The following is a 17,528-nucleotide window of genomic DNA, read 5'->3' as shown; positions in this document are numbered from 1 at the left end:
ATTCAGTGACCCATTCTTCTGCCTTTTCTATTCTGCTGTTGAACACTTCTATAGTGTTTCTCAGTTAATTATTGTATTCTTCAGCTCTGTGACTTTTATTTGGTACTTTCTTATATTTTCTAGCTCTTTGTTGAAATTCTTACTTTGTTCATTCATCCTTCCCCTGAGATCAGTGAGCATCTTTATGACCATTATTTTGAACTCTTTATCAGGTAAATAATTTATCTCTGTTCCATTACAGTATTTTTCTGAGGATTTATCTTGTTCTTTCAATTGGAACATATTATTCTTTTTCTTCATTTTCCTTGTCTCTCTGTATTGGTTTCTATGTGTTAGATAAAGGTCAACTTTTCCAGTCTTAAAACATAGCCTAAGTAGGAGATGGACTTTATTGTTCAACATTTCTTTAGCTCTTGCTGTCTCTCAAGACTTTGTGATTGTTCAAGCAGTCTACTTTACTTGTGGTGGCTCCCAGTAATTGAGGGTGTGCCAAGACCTGTCACTGTTCTAAAGGGGAGGAACTTAGCACCTAGAGTCAGTGATTGGAAGCCAGACAATCAGGCAGAAGCTTTTTCTTTTTAAAATTTTTTAACGTTTATTTATTATATTATTGAGAGAGAGAGAGAGAGAGAGAGAGAGAGAGAGAGAGAGAGGGGAAGGAAGGAAGGAAGGAAGGATGGATATGAATGAGTGCGGGAGGGGCAGAGAAAGAGGGAGACACAGAATCTAAAGCAGGCTCTAGGCTCTGAGCTGTCAGCACAGAGCCCGACATGGGGCTCAAACTCACAAACCAGGAGATCATGACTGACCTGAAGTTGGACGCTTAACTGACTGAGCCACCCAGGTGCCTCTCAGGCAGCAGCTTTTAAAGTATGCAAGTATACTTCTTTCAGGGGAAGATTGGAAGCTAGGTGTTTCTGTTGGCTCCCTTTGCACAGAGCCCTGTTGTGATAGCCAATTAAGAACTGTTTCTTTGCTACCATCCTGTTGAGCCTGTGAACACAAGCCCTGGCCATGAGAGCCAAGCTACCAAGGGAATTGTATTTTGGGTGGCAGACAAAAAAGCAGGGCACCAGATATAAACACAAGCTCCTTTCTCAGAGACACTGACCACCTGGGGAAGGGCAGAGGGTGTCTGCCAGCATCCTAGTCTCTGCAGAGGACTGTAGTCAGCCCCTAAATGTGTGTTTAATAAGAAGACTGTCCTTCAGGCCGCAGCTATGAAGATAAGCTAATAGGCTTCTTTCACAGATACTGGTGACCTGATACTGGTAGAAGAGAGTGCAGAGGTGTCCTCTGGCTTATGTTCCCTGATAGCAACTTCATAGGCCCCTAGATGAGTGCCAAACCAGAGGCCTGCCCCTCAGAATGAAACTCTAAGACAAGCAAATAAGCTTCTTTCTCAGAAAGTCTGGAGGAGTCTTTGCTGTGCCTTGGGGCGGTGGCCAACCAAGAACTGTCTGTTACAGTCCCATGAGACCCATGAAACAAGTCCCCTGGCCACCAGAGCGAGGTGATCAAGGGGCATTCCCTGGGTGGCAGGCATGAAAGCCAGAACACCAGACACATATACAGGGTCTCTTCCTGGAAATACTGGCAATTTGAAGTACAGCAGAGGGAAAGTGTGAAGACAGTGTCCATCTTGTGAGGTCTCTGGAGAGGAGACATCCCCGACAATATCTCTAACATTACCCCATTTAATATTGGCAATTTATGTCTGCAATTATGGGTAATATCAAGAATCTTGTTAGACTCATTTTTTTTTCTGTGTATGTGTGTGTGTGTGATATAAGCTGGCTATACTAAGATGTAATGCACATCATAACTTTCCCCATTTTCTTTTGTCCTAATCAGGGGCTTATTCTGACAGTTAATAATAGCTTCTCTGAATTTCTCCAATTTTTGTTACCAGTGAGATGACACGAGTATTTCTCTAGGTTAACCTAGTTTCTTTAGAATAACAGCCCAAGAAATACCATTAGAGTCTAAGTCTTTGTGTTCTAATATTCATTGTTGTTATAGCTATTTTCTTAGATAGTACTTAAAACATATAAAATTGTCTTTGTCATTCAACTTTTATAGACTGTTGTCAAAGTCTTTAAAAGACTCTCTTGAGTTGAACAGTCACAATCTGTGTATAACTTTTGACTTCCCCCAAATGTGACTATGTACAGTACTGTAGCAGAATGAAGTATCACATGTATCATCATCCTCACTGGAAAAGTTGGATCCTGGAGTGACACCTGCTCCTTGACCTTCTACACAGGAATCAGCAAAATCTCCTTCCAACCAGAGTCCAGGGGAAGGCAGAACACCTTTACCTGTCTCTCTAGGCTACTTGCTCCACCTCACCCCCTTTATGTGGTTCTAATGAAGTTTCTGCCTGAGGGAAATGCTGATAAGTGGTGGTATTAGCTCCCAGGCTTAAAGAGCTTTCAGCACCGAGGACAGCACCCCAGTTCGTTCCATGGTCCAGCTCTGGCCTCTATTTCCTGATCCCAACCCCATGTTCTCCCAGACCCTTCACCTAGGGGGGAGGGAGGTGGGGAAGCTAGTTATTCTTTGGTCCTTGGCCAGATCTGGCCAGTGACTGACCCCACCACGTCTGCAAGATCCCATCCCTCTCCCGACCTTGTTACTTTGCCTTTCAGTTCAAGGCCTCAACCCAATTCCACACAGCTAGGGCTGGGTGAGGAGGGCCAGGGGTGGGCCAGAATCATGCAGTTGAAGCCTTCCTGGTGCCTTTCCTCCACCTTCCCTTTGCTTATAGTCATTTGGCAACTTCTACCTTACTTTTCAATCACAATATAAGATAGGTATTTATTAAAAAGAATCCACATATAAGTGTACCTGTGCAGTTCAAAATCATTCAAGGGTCAAATGTATATCATCATCTAAAAGTATCTGCCTATTTTGTGAATCTGACATTTAAGAAAGGGTAAATCAAAATTTTTTGTATCTTTTTTCTTTCTATAACAATGTACAACTATTTAAATATTTTAGGTCTAAATTTTTAAAGTTCATCACCAATCTAGACATTAAAATTTCAGTAACATATTAAATTTTCATGAATTGTAGTATCCTAAGAATTTTAGGGGTACCTGGGTGACTTAGTCATTTAAGCATCTCACTTTTTTTTTAGTGTTTATTTTTGAGAGACAGAGTACGAGCAAGGGAGGGTTAGAGAGAGGGAGACACAGAGTCCAAAGCAGGTTCCAGGCTCTGAGCTGTCAGCACAGACCCCGATATGGGGCTTGAACTCACGGACTGTGAGATCATGACCTGAGCCAAAGTCAGAGTCTTAACCGACTGAGCCACCCAGGTGCCCCTTAAGTGTCCCACTCTTGGTTTCGGCTCAGGTCATCGTCTCACAGTTTGTGAGATTGAGCCTTGCGTCAGGCTCTGTGCTGACAGCATGGACTGCCTGGGTCTCTGTCTCCCTCTTTCTTGCCCCTCCCCCACTCATTCTCTCTCTCAAAATAAATATAAATTTTTTTAAATAAAATTAAGCTATTTAAAAAGAAATTATTTAAATACTATATATGTGCACATATATATACTGTATATATATGTGTGTGTGTATAAATATATAAAGCTTTTACTTTTAAATTCAATTTTGCTTTTAAATTCAATTTTACTTTTAAATTCAATTTTAAATTAATCTAGTACAAACTATTGTGTTAAGTTTTTCACCACAAAGTGTTAGACTGAATCCCGTGAAGACTTTAGATTGGTATGTTGCCATACAAATACCTACTGTGAGAGTAATTTGGAAAATCCAAGTACCAGCAGAAGCCCTTGTTTGTATTTTTTCCCAATTTCATGTGTATAGTGTTTTTCAGTACTGCTGATGAGAGCTGCATGGGGTGAAATTAGAACTTAAAATAGGAAGGCATGAGGCGACTGGGTGGCTCAGTCAGTTTAGAGTCCAAACTCGGTTTTGGATCAGGTCATGATTTCATGGTTTGGAAGTTCGAGGCCTGGGTCAGGTGTGGAGCCTGCTTGGTTTCTCTCTCTCTCTCTCTCTCTCTCTCTCTCTCTTTCTCTCTCTCTCTCTCTCTCCCTCCCTCCCTCCCTCCCTCCCTCCCTCCTCCCCCAGTTCGCGTGCACTCTCTCTCTCTCAGAATAAAAAAAAAACACACACACACACACACAAAAGGAAGACATTTGGTAGTCTCAGGTGATTCTTAAGAAGGAGCAAATTTAGGAGCCCTTAATGAGTTACCTTTATTGAAGTGAAGTTTGCCAACAAAATTATTTTTGTAAATGAGGGTTAATATGAAGTTCACCTGTTTTCATGGCTTTGCAATGCCGTATTTGCTTTGGTGTAGAAAGAGAACCTCAAGCCTAAATGTGTCCTGGTTTTGCAGCTGGACCAGGAGATTGTGCTAGTGAGACCACATGAGGTCCAGGTCCGCCACGAGCCCAGAATGCCAGAGTTCTGACTGTATAGGAATCTGGTGTCTGTCCCTGCATGGCAAGACACAGGCTGGAAAAGCGAGGTGTCTGGTTCTACTGAGCCTTGGTGTAAAGCAGAGAAGAGGTAGGACTCAAATTCCTTTTGTACATTTCAGTTGAACCACTGTGACATTCTTGGGGATGGGTGGATTTCTTCATGATGTAACTGGGCTCAAGCAGAACATTTGTGCTTAGTGTCTCCTGGTTACCCAGCAAGACTGGGTGTTCAAAGGCTGACTTTAAAATAGACTGGAAATAAGTGACTGAGAAAAGTAAGTTGGAACAGGCAAGACTTTTTTTTATTATGAAATTTATTGTCAAATTGGTTTCCATACAACACCCAGTGCTCATCCCAGAAGGTGCCCTCCTCAATACCCATCACCCAACCTCCCCTCCCTCCCACCCCCCATCAACCCTCAGTTTGTTCTCAGTTTTTAAGAGTCTCTTATGCTTTGGCTCTCTCCCTCTCTAACCTCTTTTTTTTTTTTTTTTTTGTCTTCTCCTCCCCCATGGTCTTCTGTTAAGTTTCTCAGGATCAACATAAGAGTGAAAACATATGGTATCTGTCTTTCTCTGTATGACTTATTTCACTTAGCATCACACTCTCCAGTTCCATCCACGTTGCTACAAAAGGCCATATTTCATTCTTTCTCATTGCCACATAGTATTCCATTGTGTATATAAACCACAATTTCTTCACCCATTCGTCAGTTGATGGATTATTTAGGCTCTTTCCATAGTTTGGCTATTGTTGAGAGTGCTGCTATAAACATTGGAGTACAAGTGCCCCTATGTATCAGTACTCCTGTATCCCTTGGGTAAATTCCTAGCAGTGCTATTGCTGGGTCATAGGGTAGGTCTATTTTTAATTTTTTGAGGAACCTCCACACTGTTTTCCAGAGAAGCTGCACCAGTTTGCATTCCCACCAACAGCGCAAGAGGGTTCCCGTTTCTCCACATCCTCTCCAGCATCTATAGTCTCCTGATTTGTTCATTTTGGCCACTCTGACTGGTGTGAGGTGATATCTGAGTGTGGTTTTGATTTGTATTTCCCTGATGAGGAGTGACATTGAGCATCTTTTCATGCGCCTGTTGGCCATCTGGATGTCTTTTTTTTTTTTTTTAACGTTTATTTATTTTTGAGACAGAAAGAGACAGAGCATGAATGGGGGAGGGTCGGAGAGAGAGGGAGACACAGAATCTGAAACAGGCTCCAGGCTCCAGGCTCCGAGCTGTCAGCACAGAGCCTGACGCGGGGCTCGAACTCACAGACCGCGAGATCATGACCTGAGCTGAAGTTGGACGCCCAACCAACTGAGTCACCCAGGCGCCCCTGGATGTCTTCTTTAGAGAAGTGTCTATTCATGTTTTCTGCCCATTTCTTCACTGGGTTATTTGTTTTTCGGGTGTGGAGTTTGGTGAGCTCTTTATAGATTTTGGATACTAGCCCTTTGTCCGATATGTCATTTGCAAATATCTTTTCCATTCCGTTGGTTGCCTTTTAGTTTTGTTGATTGTTTCCTTTGCTGTGCAGAAGCTTTTTATCTTCATGAGGTCCCAATATTTTTGCTTTTAATTCCCTTGCCTTTGGGGATGTGTCAAGTAAGAAATTGCTGTGGCTGAGGTCAGAGAGGTTTTTGCCTGCTTTCTCCTCTAGGGTTTTGACGGTTTCCTGTCTCACATTCAGGTCCTTTATCCATTTTGAGTTTGTTTTTGTGAATGGTGTAAGAAAGTGGTCTAGTTTCATCCTTCTGCATGTTGCTGTCTAGTTCTCCCAGCACCATTTGTTAAAGAGACTGTCTTTTTTCAATTGGATATTCTTTCCTGCTTTGTCAAAGATTAGTTGGCCATACTTTTGTGGGTCTAGTTCTGGGTTTTCTATTCTATTCCATTGGTCTATGTGTCTGTTTTTGTGTCAATACCATGCTGTCTTGATGATTACAGCTTTGTAGTAGAGGCTAAAGTCTGGGATTGTGATGCCTCCTGCTTTGGTCTTCTTCAAAATTACTTTGGCTATTCGGGGCCTTTTGTGGTTCCATACAAATTTTAGGATTGCTTGTTCTAGCTTCAAGAAGAATGTTGGTGCAATTTTGATTGGGATTGCACTGAATGTGTAGGTAGCTTTGGGTAGTATTGGTATTTTAACAATATTTATTCTTCCAATCCATGAGCACGAAATGTTTTTCCATTTCTTTATATCTGCTTCAATTTCCTTCATAAGCTTTCTGTAGTTTTCAGCATACAGATCTTTTACATCTTTGGTTAGGTTTATTCCTAGGTATTTTATGCTTCTTGGTGCAATTGTGAATGGGATCAGTTTCTTTATTTGTCTTTCTGTTGTTTCATTATTAGTGTATAAGAATGCAACTGATTTCTGTACATTGATATTGTATCCTGTGACTTTGCTGAATTCATGTATCAGTTCTAGCAGACTTTTGGTGGAGTCTATCGGCTTTTCCATGTATAATATCATGTCATCTGCAAAAAGTGAAAGCTTAACTTCATCTTTGCCAATTTTGATGCCTTTCATTTCCTTTTGTTGTCTGATTGCTGATGCTAGCACTACCAACACTATGTTAAACAACAGTGGTGAGAGTGGACATCCCTGTCGTGTTCCTGATCTCAGGGGGAAAGCTCTCAGTTTTTCCCCATTGAGGATGATATTAGCTGTGGGCTTTTCATAAATGGCTTTTATGATGTTTAAGTATGTTCCTTCTACCCTTTCTCGAGGGTTTTTATTAAGAATTTTGTCAAATTTTGTCAAATGCTTTTTCTGCATTGATTGACAGGATCATATGGTTCTTATCTTTTCTTTTATTAATGTGATATATCACATTGATTGATTTGTGAATGTTGAACCAGCCCTGCAGCCCAGGAATGAATCCCACTTGATCATGGTGAAGAATTCTTTTTATATGCTGTTGAATTCTATTTGCTAGTATCTTATTGAGAATTTTTGCATCCATATTCATCAGGGATATTGGCATGTAGTTCCCCTTTTTTACTGGGTGTCTGTCTGGTTTAGGAATCAAAGTAATACTGGCTTCATAGAATGAGTCTGGAAGTTTTCCTTCCCTTTCTATTTTTTTGGAACAGCTTGAGAAGGATAGGTATTATCTCTGCTTTAAACATCTGGTAGAACTCCCCTGGGAAGCCATCTGGTCCTGGACTCTTATTTGTTGGGAGATTTTTGATAACTGATTCAATTTTTCGCTGGTTATGGGTCTGTTCAAGCTTTCTATTTCTTCCTGTTTGAGTTTTGGAAGTGTGTGGGTGTTTAGGAATTTGTCCATTTCTTCCAGGTTGTCCAGTTTGTTGGCATATAATTTTTCATAGTATTCCCTGATAATTGCTTGTATCTCTGAGGGATTGGTTGTAATAATTCCATTTTCATTCATGATTTTATCTATTTGGGTCATCTCCCTTTTCTTTTTGAGAAGCCTAGCTAGAGGTTTATCAATTTTTTTTATTTTTCAAAAAACCAACTCTTTGTTTCATTGATCTGCTCTACAGTTTTTTTAGATTCTATATTGTTTATTTCTGCTCTGATCTTTATTATTTCTCTTCTTCTGCTGGGTTTGGGGTGTCTTTGCTGTTCTGCTTCCATTTCCTTTAGGTGTGCTGTTAGATTTTATATTTGGGACTTTTCTTGTTTCTTGAGATAGGCCTGGATTGCAATGTATTTTCCTCTCAGGACTGTCTTTGCTGCATCCCAAAGCATTTGGATTGTTGTATTTTCATTTTCATTTGTTTCCATTTATTTTTAAATTTCTTCTCTAATTGCCTGGTTGACCCATTCATTCTTTAGTAGGGTGTTCTTTAACCTCCATGCTTTTGGAGGTTTTCTAGACTTTTTCTGTGGTTGATTTCAAGTTTCATAGCATTGTGGTCTGAAAGTGTGCATGGCATGATCTCAATTCTTTTATACTACTTAAGGGCTGTTTTGTGACCCAGTATGTGATCTATCTTAGAGAATGTTCCATGTGCACTCGAGAAGAAAGTATATTCTGCTGCTTTAGGATGAAAAGTTCTGAATGTATCTGTCAAGTTCATCTGGTCTAGTATATCATTCAGGGCCCTTGTTTCTTTATTGATTCTCTGTCTATATGATCTGTCCATTGTTGTAAGTGGAGTATTAAAGTCTCCTGCAATTACCACATTCTTATCAATAAGATTGCTTATGTTTGTGATTGTTTTATATATTTGGGGGCTCCCATACTTGGTGCATAGACATTTATATTTGTTAGCTCTTCCTGATGGATAGACCCTGTAATTATTATATAATGCCCTTCTTCATCTTGTTACAGCCTTTAATATAAAGTCTAGTTTGTCTGATATAAGTATGGCTACTCCAGCTTTCTTTTGACTTCCAGTAGCATGATAGATAGTTCTCCATCCCCTCACTTACAATCTGAAGGTGTCCTCAGGTCTAAAATGAGTCTCTTGGGGCGCCTGGGTGGCTCAGTTGGTTAAGCGGCCGACTTCGGCTCAGGTCATGATCTTGCAGTCTGTGACCTGTCACAGGCTCTGTGCTGACAGCTCGGAGCCTGGAGCCTATTTCAGAATCTGTGTCTCCCTCTCTCTGACCCTCCCCCGTTCATACTCTGTCTCTCTTTGTCTCAAAAATAAATAAACTTTAAAAAAAAATTAAAAAAAAATGAGTCTCTTGTAGACAGAAAATAGATGGGTCTTGTTTTTTTATCCATTCTGATACCGTATGTCTTTTGGTTGGAGCATTTAGCCCATTTACATTCAGTGTTATTATTGAAAGATATGGGTTTAGTCATTGTGGTATCTGTAGGTTTCATGCTTGTAGTGATGTCTCTGGTATTTTGTGATCCTTGCAACATTTCACTTTCAGAGTCCCCCTTAGGATCTCTTGTAGGGCTGGTTTAGTGGTGATAAGTTCCTTCAGTTTTTGTTTGGGAAGACCTTTATCTCTCCTCCTATTCTGAATGACAGGCTTGCTGGATAAAGGATTCTCGGCTGCATATTTTTTCTGTTCATCACATTGAAGATTTCCTGCCATTCCTTTCTGTCCTGCCAAGTTTCAGTAGACAGGTCTGATACTACCCTTATGTGTCTACCTTTGTATGTTAGGGCCCATTTATACCTAGCTGCTTTCAGAATTCTCTCTTTATCCTTGTATTTTGCCAGTTTCACTATGGTATATCGTGTGGAAGACTGATTCAAGTTATGTCCGATGGGAGTTCTCTGTGCCTCTTGGATTTCAATGCCCTTTTTCTTCCCCAGATCAGGGAAGTTCTCAGCTATGATTTGTTCAAGTACACCTTCAGCCCCTTTCTCTCTCTCTTCTTCTTCTGGAATTCCTATGATACAGATATTGTTCCATTTGATTGCATCACTTAGTTCTCTAATTCTCCCCTCATACTCCTGGATTTTTTTATCTCTCTTTTTCTCAGCTTCCTCTTTTTCCATAATTTTATCTTCTAATTCACCTATTCTCTCCTCTGTCTCTTCAATTGCAGCTCATTTATAGCATTTTTTAGCTCCTCCTGTTTCTTAGTCCCTTGATCTCTGTAGCAATAGATTCTGTGCTGTCCTCTATACTTTTTTCAAGCCCAGCGGTTAATTTTATGACTATTATTTTAAATTCATTTTGTTATACTCTTTAAATCGTTGTTGATCAGTTCATTAGCTGTCACTACTTCCTGGAGTTTCTTTTGAGGAGAATTCTTCCATTTTGTCATTTTGGATAGTCCCTGGAGTGGCACGGAACTGCAGGGCTCTTCTTCTGTGTTGTCTGGAGTAACTTGCGTTGGTGGGTGGGGCTGCAGTCAGACCTGATGTCTGCCCCCAGCCCACCGCTGGGCCACAGTCAGACTGGTGTGTGCCTTATCTTCCCCTCTCCCAGAGGCAGGACTCACTGTGGAGTGGTGTGGCCCCTGTCTGGGCTACTTGCACACTGCCAGGCTTGTGGTGCTGCTTCTATGGGATCTGGCATATTAGCCGGGGTGGATCCACAAGGTGCACAGGGGTGGGAGGGAGGCAGACCCTCGGAGGGATGGATCCACAGAAGCATAGCATTGGGTGTTTGCGCAGTGCAAGGAAGTTTGGTGGCGGGAACTTGTTCCCTTTAGAATTTTGGCTGGGGGAGGGGAGAGGGAAATGGCGCTTGCCAGCACTTTTGTTCCCCTGTAGAGCTCTGTCCTTCCAGGGACTCAATAACTCTCCCTCCCGTTGTCCTCTAGCCCTCCCACTCTCCGAGCAGAGCTGTTGACTTATAACATTCCAGATGTTAAGTCCTGCTGGCTGTCAGAACTCATGCAGTCCAGCCCCTTTGCTTTTGCAAGCCAGACTTGGGGGCTCTGCCTTGCCAGGCGGGCTGCCCCTCCACCGTCCCGGCTCCCTCCTGCCAGTCCATGTAGCGTGCACCGCCTTTCCACCCTTCCTACCCTCTTCCGTGGGCCTCTTGTCCATGCTTGGCTCTGGAGAATCTGTTCTGCTAGTCTTCTGGTGGTTTTCTGGGTTATTTAGTCCGATGTGGGTGGAATCTAAGTGATCAGCAGGACGTGGTGAGCCCAACATCCTCCTACACCACCATCTTCCGGGAGTGGGGGCAGAGGGAAGAAACCAGGCAAGACTTTCTGAAAGATTAAACCAAACTGACACTATTGTGGCATACCCAGCTTACCTGGCATGTGTGTATGTGTTATTTCTACAGGTACCATTTGGAGGATTTGTGGGAGTTTTAAAATTGGAAAAGGGTCAACACTCTTCTATTTAAAAGGATGAAGACATATTAGATGTGTGCATTTTTTTCTATCAGGGACCTTCAATGACCACCGTGGAAAGACACGGAATTTAGACCATAGGAGGTTCCAGCCACGATAAATCAAACTGCATAGAATAAGGCAATGATAGAAGGGTGTACTTTGGGGTGAGAGAATCCAAATAAATTAATCTTGCTGTAAAGAAGAGACACACAACAATTCAAGGCTTTTGAAAAAAGCATCATTTATTTCAAAGTACAACACAAAGTTGTATTTTTAAGAAATACACATTCAATCTTGTATTTCAAGACTTGGCTATGTGCATTTCAGTTTATCTTTAAAATAAATTCAGGTATACAAATGGTACATACCTCAAGTACAAACAGCACAGAAAATGCATATGGTCTCAACCGAATGTTTTTACATTCATTCACTGTTCTTAAAGTTGACTTACATTTCTGTAATCTGCTTTTAAACCAAGACAGCCTTATTTTAAAAAAATACTCTGTATTTTTCAGCACAAAGTCCTCATACGTTTTTAAAATTAGATCTTGGCGCATAATATTGTGAAATTATTAAAAACCAAACTTGGTAATTTAATAAAATTGTCACATGCCAGGACTTCTGATTCAACTCAAATTATTTCCTTAGCTGTAAATGTCAAATTTGTGTTCATACAGATAAATAAAGGATGGAAGAAGACAGGTGGTGGAAACTTGATAGCAGTTAAGGTTTTCAGATGTACAGGCCTTACTAGAGTTTGTGGCTGAGTCCAGACTTTTCCCTAAAAGCACAACAGCAAATCTCATATTATCGTAATTGCAAGAAAGATCTGAAAGAAGCGAGTGGTACGAGCCTGCCCTGCTTGAATCTGTTTTGCAAAGATGAGGAGGGTGGGGAGTGGGAAGCTATAGCAGTAACAGCCTTAAAAGATGTCTCAAAAACTGGCATATCATGATCTAGATGAGGGGCCCCCACTTTTTTTTTTTTTTTGCCTAATTTCAATTCTCATGAGGGAAGTGCGAATTAGACCAAGGGTCAGAGCTTCTTCTTCCGATTGTGGGGCTCCATATCCGCCACGGGTTGTACGTTTGCCCCAGATCATCGGCCGGACTGGAGGTGGAGGGAGCATGAGGAGCAGAGGTCTCTGTGCCCATGAGGCCGATGCTTGGCAGCGTGCTGGCTGGGGTGGAGAAGGGCAGGGTGCTATTCAGGCTGCTGGACCAGATCGAGTTGCAGAATGGAGTGGTGGACCACAAGCTGCTGGTGTTGCCGAGGATCGACTGACAAGACAGAAAACGTAGCATGGAACATCGGGACTGACAGGCGCGCAGGTGGGACGCGGGTGAAGGTTAGGCTACAAACCGGGGCTGGGCCGCAGCTTCGATAACCTTCTTTATCTTGTATATAAATGTTTCATATATATGGGCATCTCAGGGTCTGGTGTTTTAAAGAAAGGTTGGCAAACTACAGTCGGAGGGCCAAATCCAGCCCTGCCTGTTTCTGTCCACAGGAGGTCTGCCGGAACACGGCCGCACCTGCCTGTGGCCGTGCCGTCCCGCTACTTCTGTGCTGCCGTGGCGTAGGTGAGCAGACGCTACAGAAGCAGCAGGGCCCGCAAAGCCTAAGATCTTTCCTGACCCCTGTTTGAAAGGCACCTTAACCATTCTTTAAAAATGAAGCTAGAATGATTACAGTGAAGATAAGTTTGAAATCCGTGAAGGTAAAGTATCTCCTGTTCAACCCTGCTTGTCTAATTTAGTTTTCCTGAGAATGAAGAAAGAATCACAGTGGGATATTTTTTCTGTCATAATTTTGTGAAAGCTGAAACCAGTAATTATTTTCCTTGGTAAGAATACTTTTTTGGTGCATGGTCTTTACGGAAAAATCTAGCCGAGAAACGCACAATGGAAAAGCTCAAGCTAAGACACAGGTGTTTCTCAGAAGCAAAATAAATGTGACCCTCCAGCAGCTTGCTCCTGGGGGGCTGAGGGGCCACAGGATGGAGAGGGTGAAGGCCACCCTCAGTCGCTGTCTGGCCCCAGCCACAGGTGGGGCACATTTACAGGTTGGGAAGATGCTGGAATGACTTTTCTCTACTAGGAGACCAAACCCACAGCTGCTCATTTGTTCTTTCTATAAATTCTTGACTGTAACAGCTCTGAAGAATACTGATGGGTCACTCTGGCAGAGTATGAACACAGCAATGGAGACAATAAAAGAACTAACCTGACCCTTCCACATTGCTCTCTGGCTTTTATAACGGCACCAGTGCTGCCTGAGTGACAGTGACAGCAGTAATAATGAGGGTTCAGGTGAGGTCCAATCCCCAAGTACTCACAGAGGCCGTGTGGGTCGGGGAACCGGAGCTGGCTGGCCAGGAAGGGCTGGGATCCGTTGCTGGAGAGTCCCAAAGGTAGGAAGGGCCACTACTAAACTCGTTCCAGCCCCTCTGGGAGGCCTGATTGCACGACCGAGATAACCCGAGTTTGCTGAAAACTTCTGCAAGTAAGGAAGCAATCAATTCTGTATCTTATGTTGCCACACTCACTCATGTAGGACAAGATGGGGCATTCAGAGGCACATGTCCCCCCACTGCTCACTTGGAGTCTCACACCTGCTCTGCCAGCTCCCACCACACCCCAGGGAGGATGGGGAACAGGGGGCGTTCCCCACAACACAGGCACATGGCACACAATCTGAGCTCTTTACCCACACCATTCACTGGATGACATCGAGTGCAAATACCCCGTCTCTGACATGACCGTGGTGAATGCAAAGCTTGCGCTGTTGCCTCTAATTCTGGACAGCAAGTAAGGAGCCCAGCACAGCCAGGAGTTGTATTTCAGACACAAAATCCTTTCTCGAAGTTCTTAAATGCTGGGAATACAAACCAACTGGCACTCCCAGCACTAAGCTCGTGCCTTTGGCTTTGGGCTTGTGGGGAGGTGGAGGTGGAACAAGAGACCCTTTTGGGAGCTTCACGCTGGGCTTCCTTCTTCCCGGGCTACAGTACCAGGGGCTGAGCGGGCCCGGGCTCCTGAGCACCTGTCTGGGAGAGAAGCCTCAGCCCCGTTGCCTTAAAATCAGCCTGCGTATCTCATGTCTGTTGGGACCTGACTACAATGACGAAGAAACGCACCTTTTAGAAATGTCTACTGAGTGACAGCCTTTCCTATTTCAGTGGGCCTCTCTACACAAACTAGACTTCATCTTCCTCTCTTCTTTGTCTACAGGCTTATCATTTACAGGTCTAGTGTTAAACACTTACCACCAGTTAGGTTAAAAGAATTTCCGAATGCCGAGAATGAATTGAGGGGAGTGAAGTCGGGGCTGCCGGGGTTGCTGGCAGGACTCCACAGACCCGAGCTGGATGTTACAGGAGGAAAACACAACACACAGAGATGTACAGTGGTTAGTGGGGACAGGCCCATTACACACAGCCTCACAAACAGCAGACGCTGCTTCAACTGGGGGTGCTCAAATATTAAAGACAAAGGCAGAACTGGAACATGGCTTCTCTGCCATGAAGGATTAAGCACGGAGAGGTCCTGAGCTCCTATCCTACCATAAGCTGTGAGTTGGGTTCAAAGCAAGTGTTCTGAAGAGAAAATAGCTATTTTTTCCCATATGTTTACTTTCTGGTAATGGGAGATTTATTTAAAAACTTTCAAATCTAGCACTCATTCCTTTTAGTGCAAAGTAGGTAAAATTGGGACTATCCTGACAGTGTTAACTGATATTTACCTGGGACCATGAGCCAAGGCAAGCACTGTATGTCGCCATGCCCAGTAGGATTGCTGTGGGTCAGGAAAGTGGCATGTCCAATAATTTACCATAAGCTGTCTAGCACTGGCTTCAATTTCCTTCTCAAGCACATTTTTGTTCTCCTATGTCTGATTATCAGATCACATCCTGTCCTGTGACCATGATAATGAAGAAGGATGAGCACACATCTGAATCCCTGAGATGCCACGTGTGCCTCCTTCCCTGTCGGGGGTGCCGCCAGGGGGAGCACAGCAAGTGGCTCTGATTCCACACAACAGACAGGGGTTTCTAAAGGTGCCTGACTGCTTTGATGGCCTACCTGTAATCTAGGGGAGACACAAGTATGGACAGAAGAGGCTAACTTGCCTTGAGGAACATTTATCTTTCGATTAAGAATGGTCTACAGTACCTGTCTGAGCCGTCGCTGTCAACAGGAGTGTGTGAAATGCCAAGGCTGCTGGAAAAATCTGTTTTGTTTGAAGAAACTTTAGCAAAGCCATTCCCTCCTGTAACAATACACTCTGAATCAATCAACTGGGCAATTCTGCCCTGCCCACAGCCGGGGTGTGACAGGTCCAACACCAAGCCACTCACCTGGGCTCTTGTCATACCCGGCTGTGACTGCAGCAAAAGTGGGGTTGCCGTTCTTGCCAGGGAGTGAGGCTGCTTTTGTCAATTTGTGTTTGCTTCCATTTGGCTGCTTGGGTTTAGGGTCACTTGAAGGGAGAAGCAAAGACCAAGGTCATTCCTCATCAGCACTGTCCACAGTGGATGGCCGCTGGGGGCCCTTGTCTCAGGCGGTGGGACTGCCACAGGACTGAGTGCACACAGTACTTTCATTGGGGCTGGGCCCAGAGCAGCCCCAGACCATGGCCCAGCCTCATGTAAAATGCTCCCACACCTAAGACTGTGCAGTCTGATGGGACATAGGGACTTGGGGGAGAGGTACAAAAATATAGGGCCCCTAAGAAAGAGACGAGGGCGGGGATGAGCTGACTGGACGAGGGACTGGAAAGGCTGCAATCCCAGCAGAGAAGAGCACCAGAGAGGGAGCCAGTGGGTTGTAGAACGAGGAGAACAAGAGATTGCCGGTGGGCAACAAAGCTCGACAGGGCTCATCTGCTCCTGTCAGGAGCCGGTGAGGGGCCTGATTCAGCAAGGTCCCAAGCAGGGCAGCCTGCCCCCAGCCTCAGTGGTTACTGCCTCTTTGGCGAGAGATAAAAACTGGGCAGGGTTGCTGCAGGTGGGTAGGTGGCTCCCCAAGTGAAAGGCTGGGATGGTGATGGCACCTGAGCTGTGCTTGCTGGGGGTGACACGCGGAGCTGACAGCAGTGTGGACATACAGTAAGAATTTGTTACAGGCTCCTCACTCTCGCTGCTAACTTAGGCAAATACAGCGGGGGCTCTGGACCTCCATGGAGGAGTGCAGTTGGGAGGCTGCCTCCCATGGGCACAGCACTTCTGGCAGCACCTCTTGTGACAGCCAGGCTTGTGCCAGACCCTGGTCTTTTAAATGCTCAGCTCCACTGCCTTAAGCTCAAAATAAATGTCCTGTAAAGCCACGTCCTCCATGCACAGGGCATCTGTAGATCTTCATTTAATACTCAGGATGCTTACTGACTCTAGAATTATAATGTAATTCTAAGTTAAGTGATGAACCTGTTGGTTCCTGGGTGATGAAAGCTGACGACTGGAGTCTGGCATAGACATGGGAGCACTGACCCTGGGCAAGGGCAGAACACTGAACAGCACAGATGTGAGAGGCAGGACAGGACAGCAGGCTGTGGCCACTAAGCATTTCCACTTGAAGGGGGCAAGCACCTGCAGAACTTAAGTTATCTGAAGAGTGGCGGAGCCAGGGACCCACCTGTTGGAGCTGCTGTTGACGATGCTGCTGTAGCTGCCCCGGGCTGCAAACGGGCAGGGGGCGGCGGGGGGAGAAGGAGAGGCAGGTGTCGGTGAGGTCTGGCGTTGTTTTAAGAAAATGTCTGCATTGAGGGTTTGCAGAGAAAGTTTATAAAGACTATCGGTAGCTGGAAATGAAAAATAAAAGGTCTCGTTAATGTGTTTTGATTTTTACTCTTCAAAATTAGTTACTTTTGAGGTTCTGATACAATGCAGAACTCAAGTGCATCTACAAAGAAAAAAAAGTAAAGCTTTTACATGTGTTCTGTTTAAAGGTCTGAAAGGAAAGAGGGAAGTCGTGTCTCTCTCTGCAGTAGGAGACTTCCCGAGAATCACCTGCACGCCCCATCCTCTCTGTGCTCTGCAGGACCCTCCTGGACAGCTTCTCCCACCTCAGGCTGGGAAGGTGGCTTTCCCATGTCCTTCAGGCATGCGCAGGGAGAGCCAGTGACTGGCCCTGAAAGAGTCTCTGTGCTTCCACCCAGGCTCACACCTGCAAAACATCCTTGAGTTCTATTCCATGATGCTACCCTGCACTCTGCTGGCAGGCCTGGTGTGTGGCCGCGCCCAGTCCGTTTTTCAAGGATATGAGCTAACAGGAGTCCTGCTGCCCTTTAGGGTAATGTGTACACAGCTGTTTGAAAATCTTAAAAAATTTGTTTA

The 17,528-nt window shown here is 44.1% G+C and overlaps 1 protein-coding gene across 1 annotated transcript in view; it reads right to left on the bottom strand.

Annotated features, from left to right (window-relative positions):
• Nucleotides 1–11,535: 11,535 nt before the first annotated feature.
• Nucleotides 11,536–17,528, bottom strand: part of TMEM131 (transmembrane protein 131) — a 243,043-nt gene continuing 237,050 nt past the window's right edge. Inside the window, exons 36-41 of the mRNA XM_049651396.1 lie at nt 16,828–16,993; nt 15,555–15,676; nt 15,370–15,466; nt 14,464–14,561; nt 13,534–13,694; nt 11,536–12,475 (exon numbers count right to left, since the gene is read on the bottom strand). Of these exons, the coding sequence (XP_049507353.1) occupies nt 12,194–12,475; nt 13,534–13,694; nt 14,464–14,561; nt 15,370–15,466; nt 15,555–15,676; nt 16,828–16,993 (926 nt within the window). The 3' untranslated portion in view covers nt 11,536–12,193. The remainder of the gene's footprint in view (nt 12,476–13,533; nt 13,695–14,463; nt 14,562–15,369; nt 15,467–15,554; nt 15,677–16,827; nt 16,994–17,528) is intronic.

This window comes from Panthera uncia, assembly GCF_023721935.1.
Source record: "Panthera uncia isolate 11264 chromosome A3 unlocalized genomic scaffold, Puncia_PCG_1.0 HiC_scaffold_11, whole genome shotgun sequence".
In the NCBI taxonomy this organism is placed as follows: Eukaryota; Metazoa; Chordata; class Mammalia; order Carnivora; family Felidae; genus Panthera; species Panthera uncia.
Note: the sequence above shows the minus strand (reverse complement) of the source record. Positions and strands in the feature narration are given on the sequence as shown.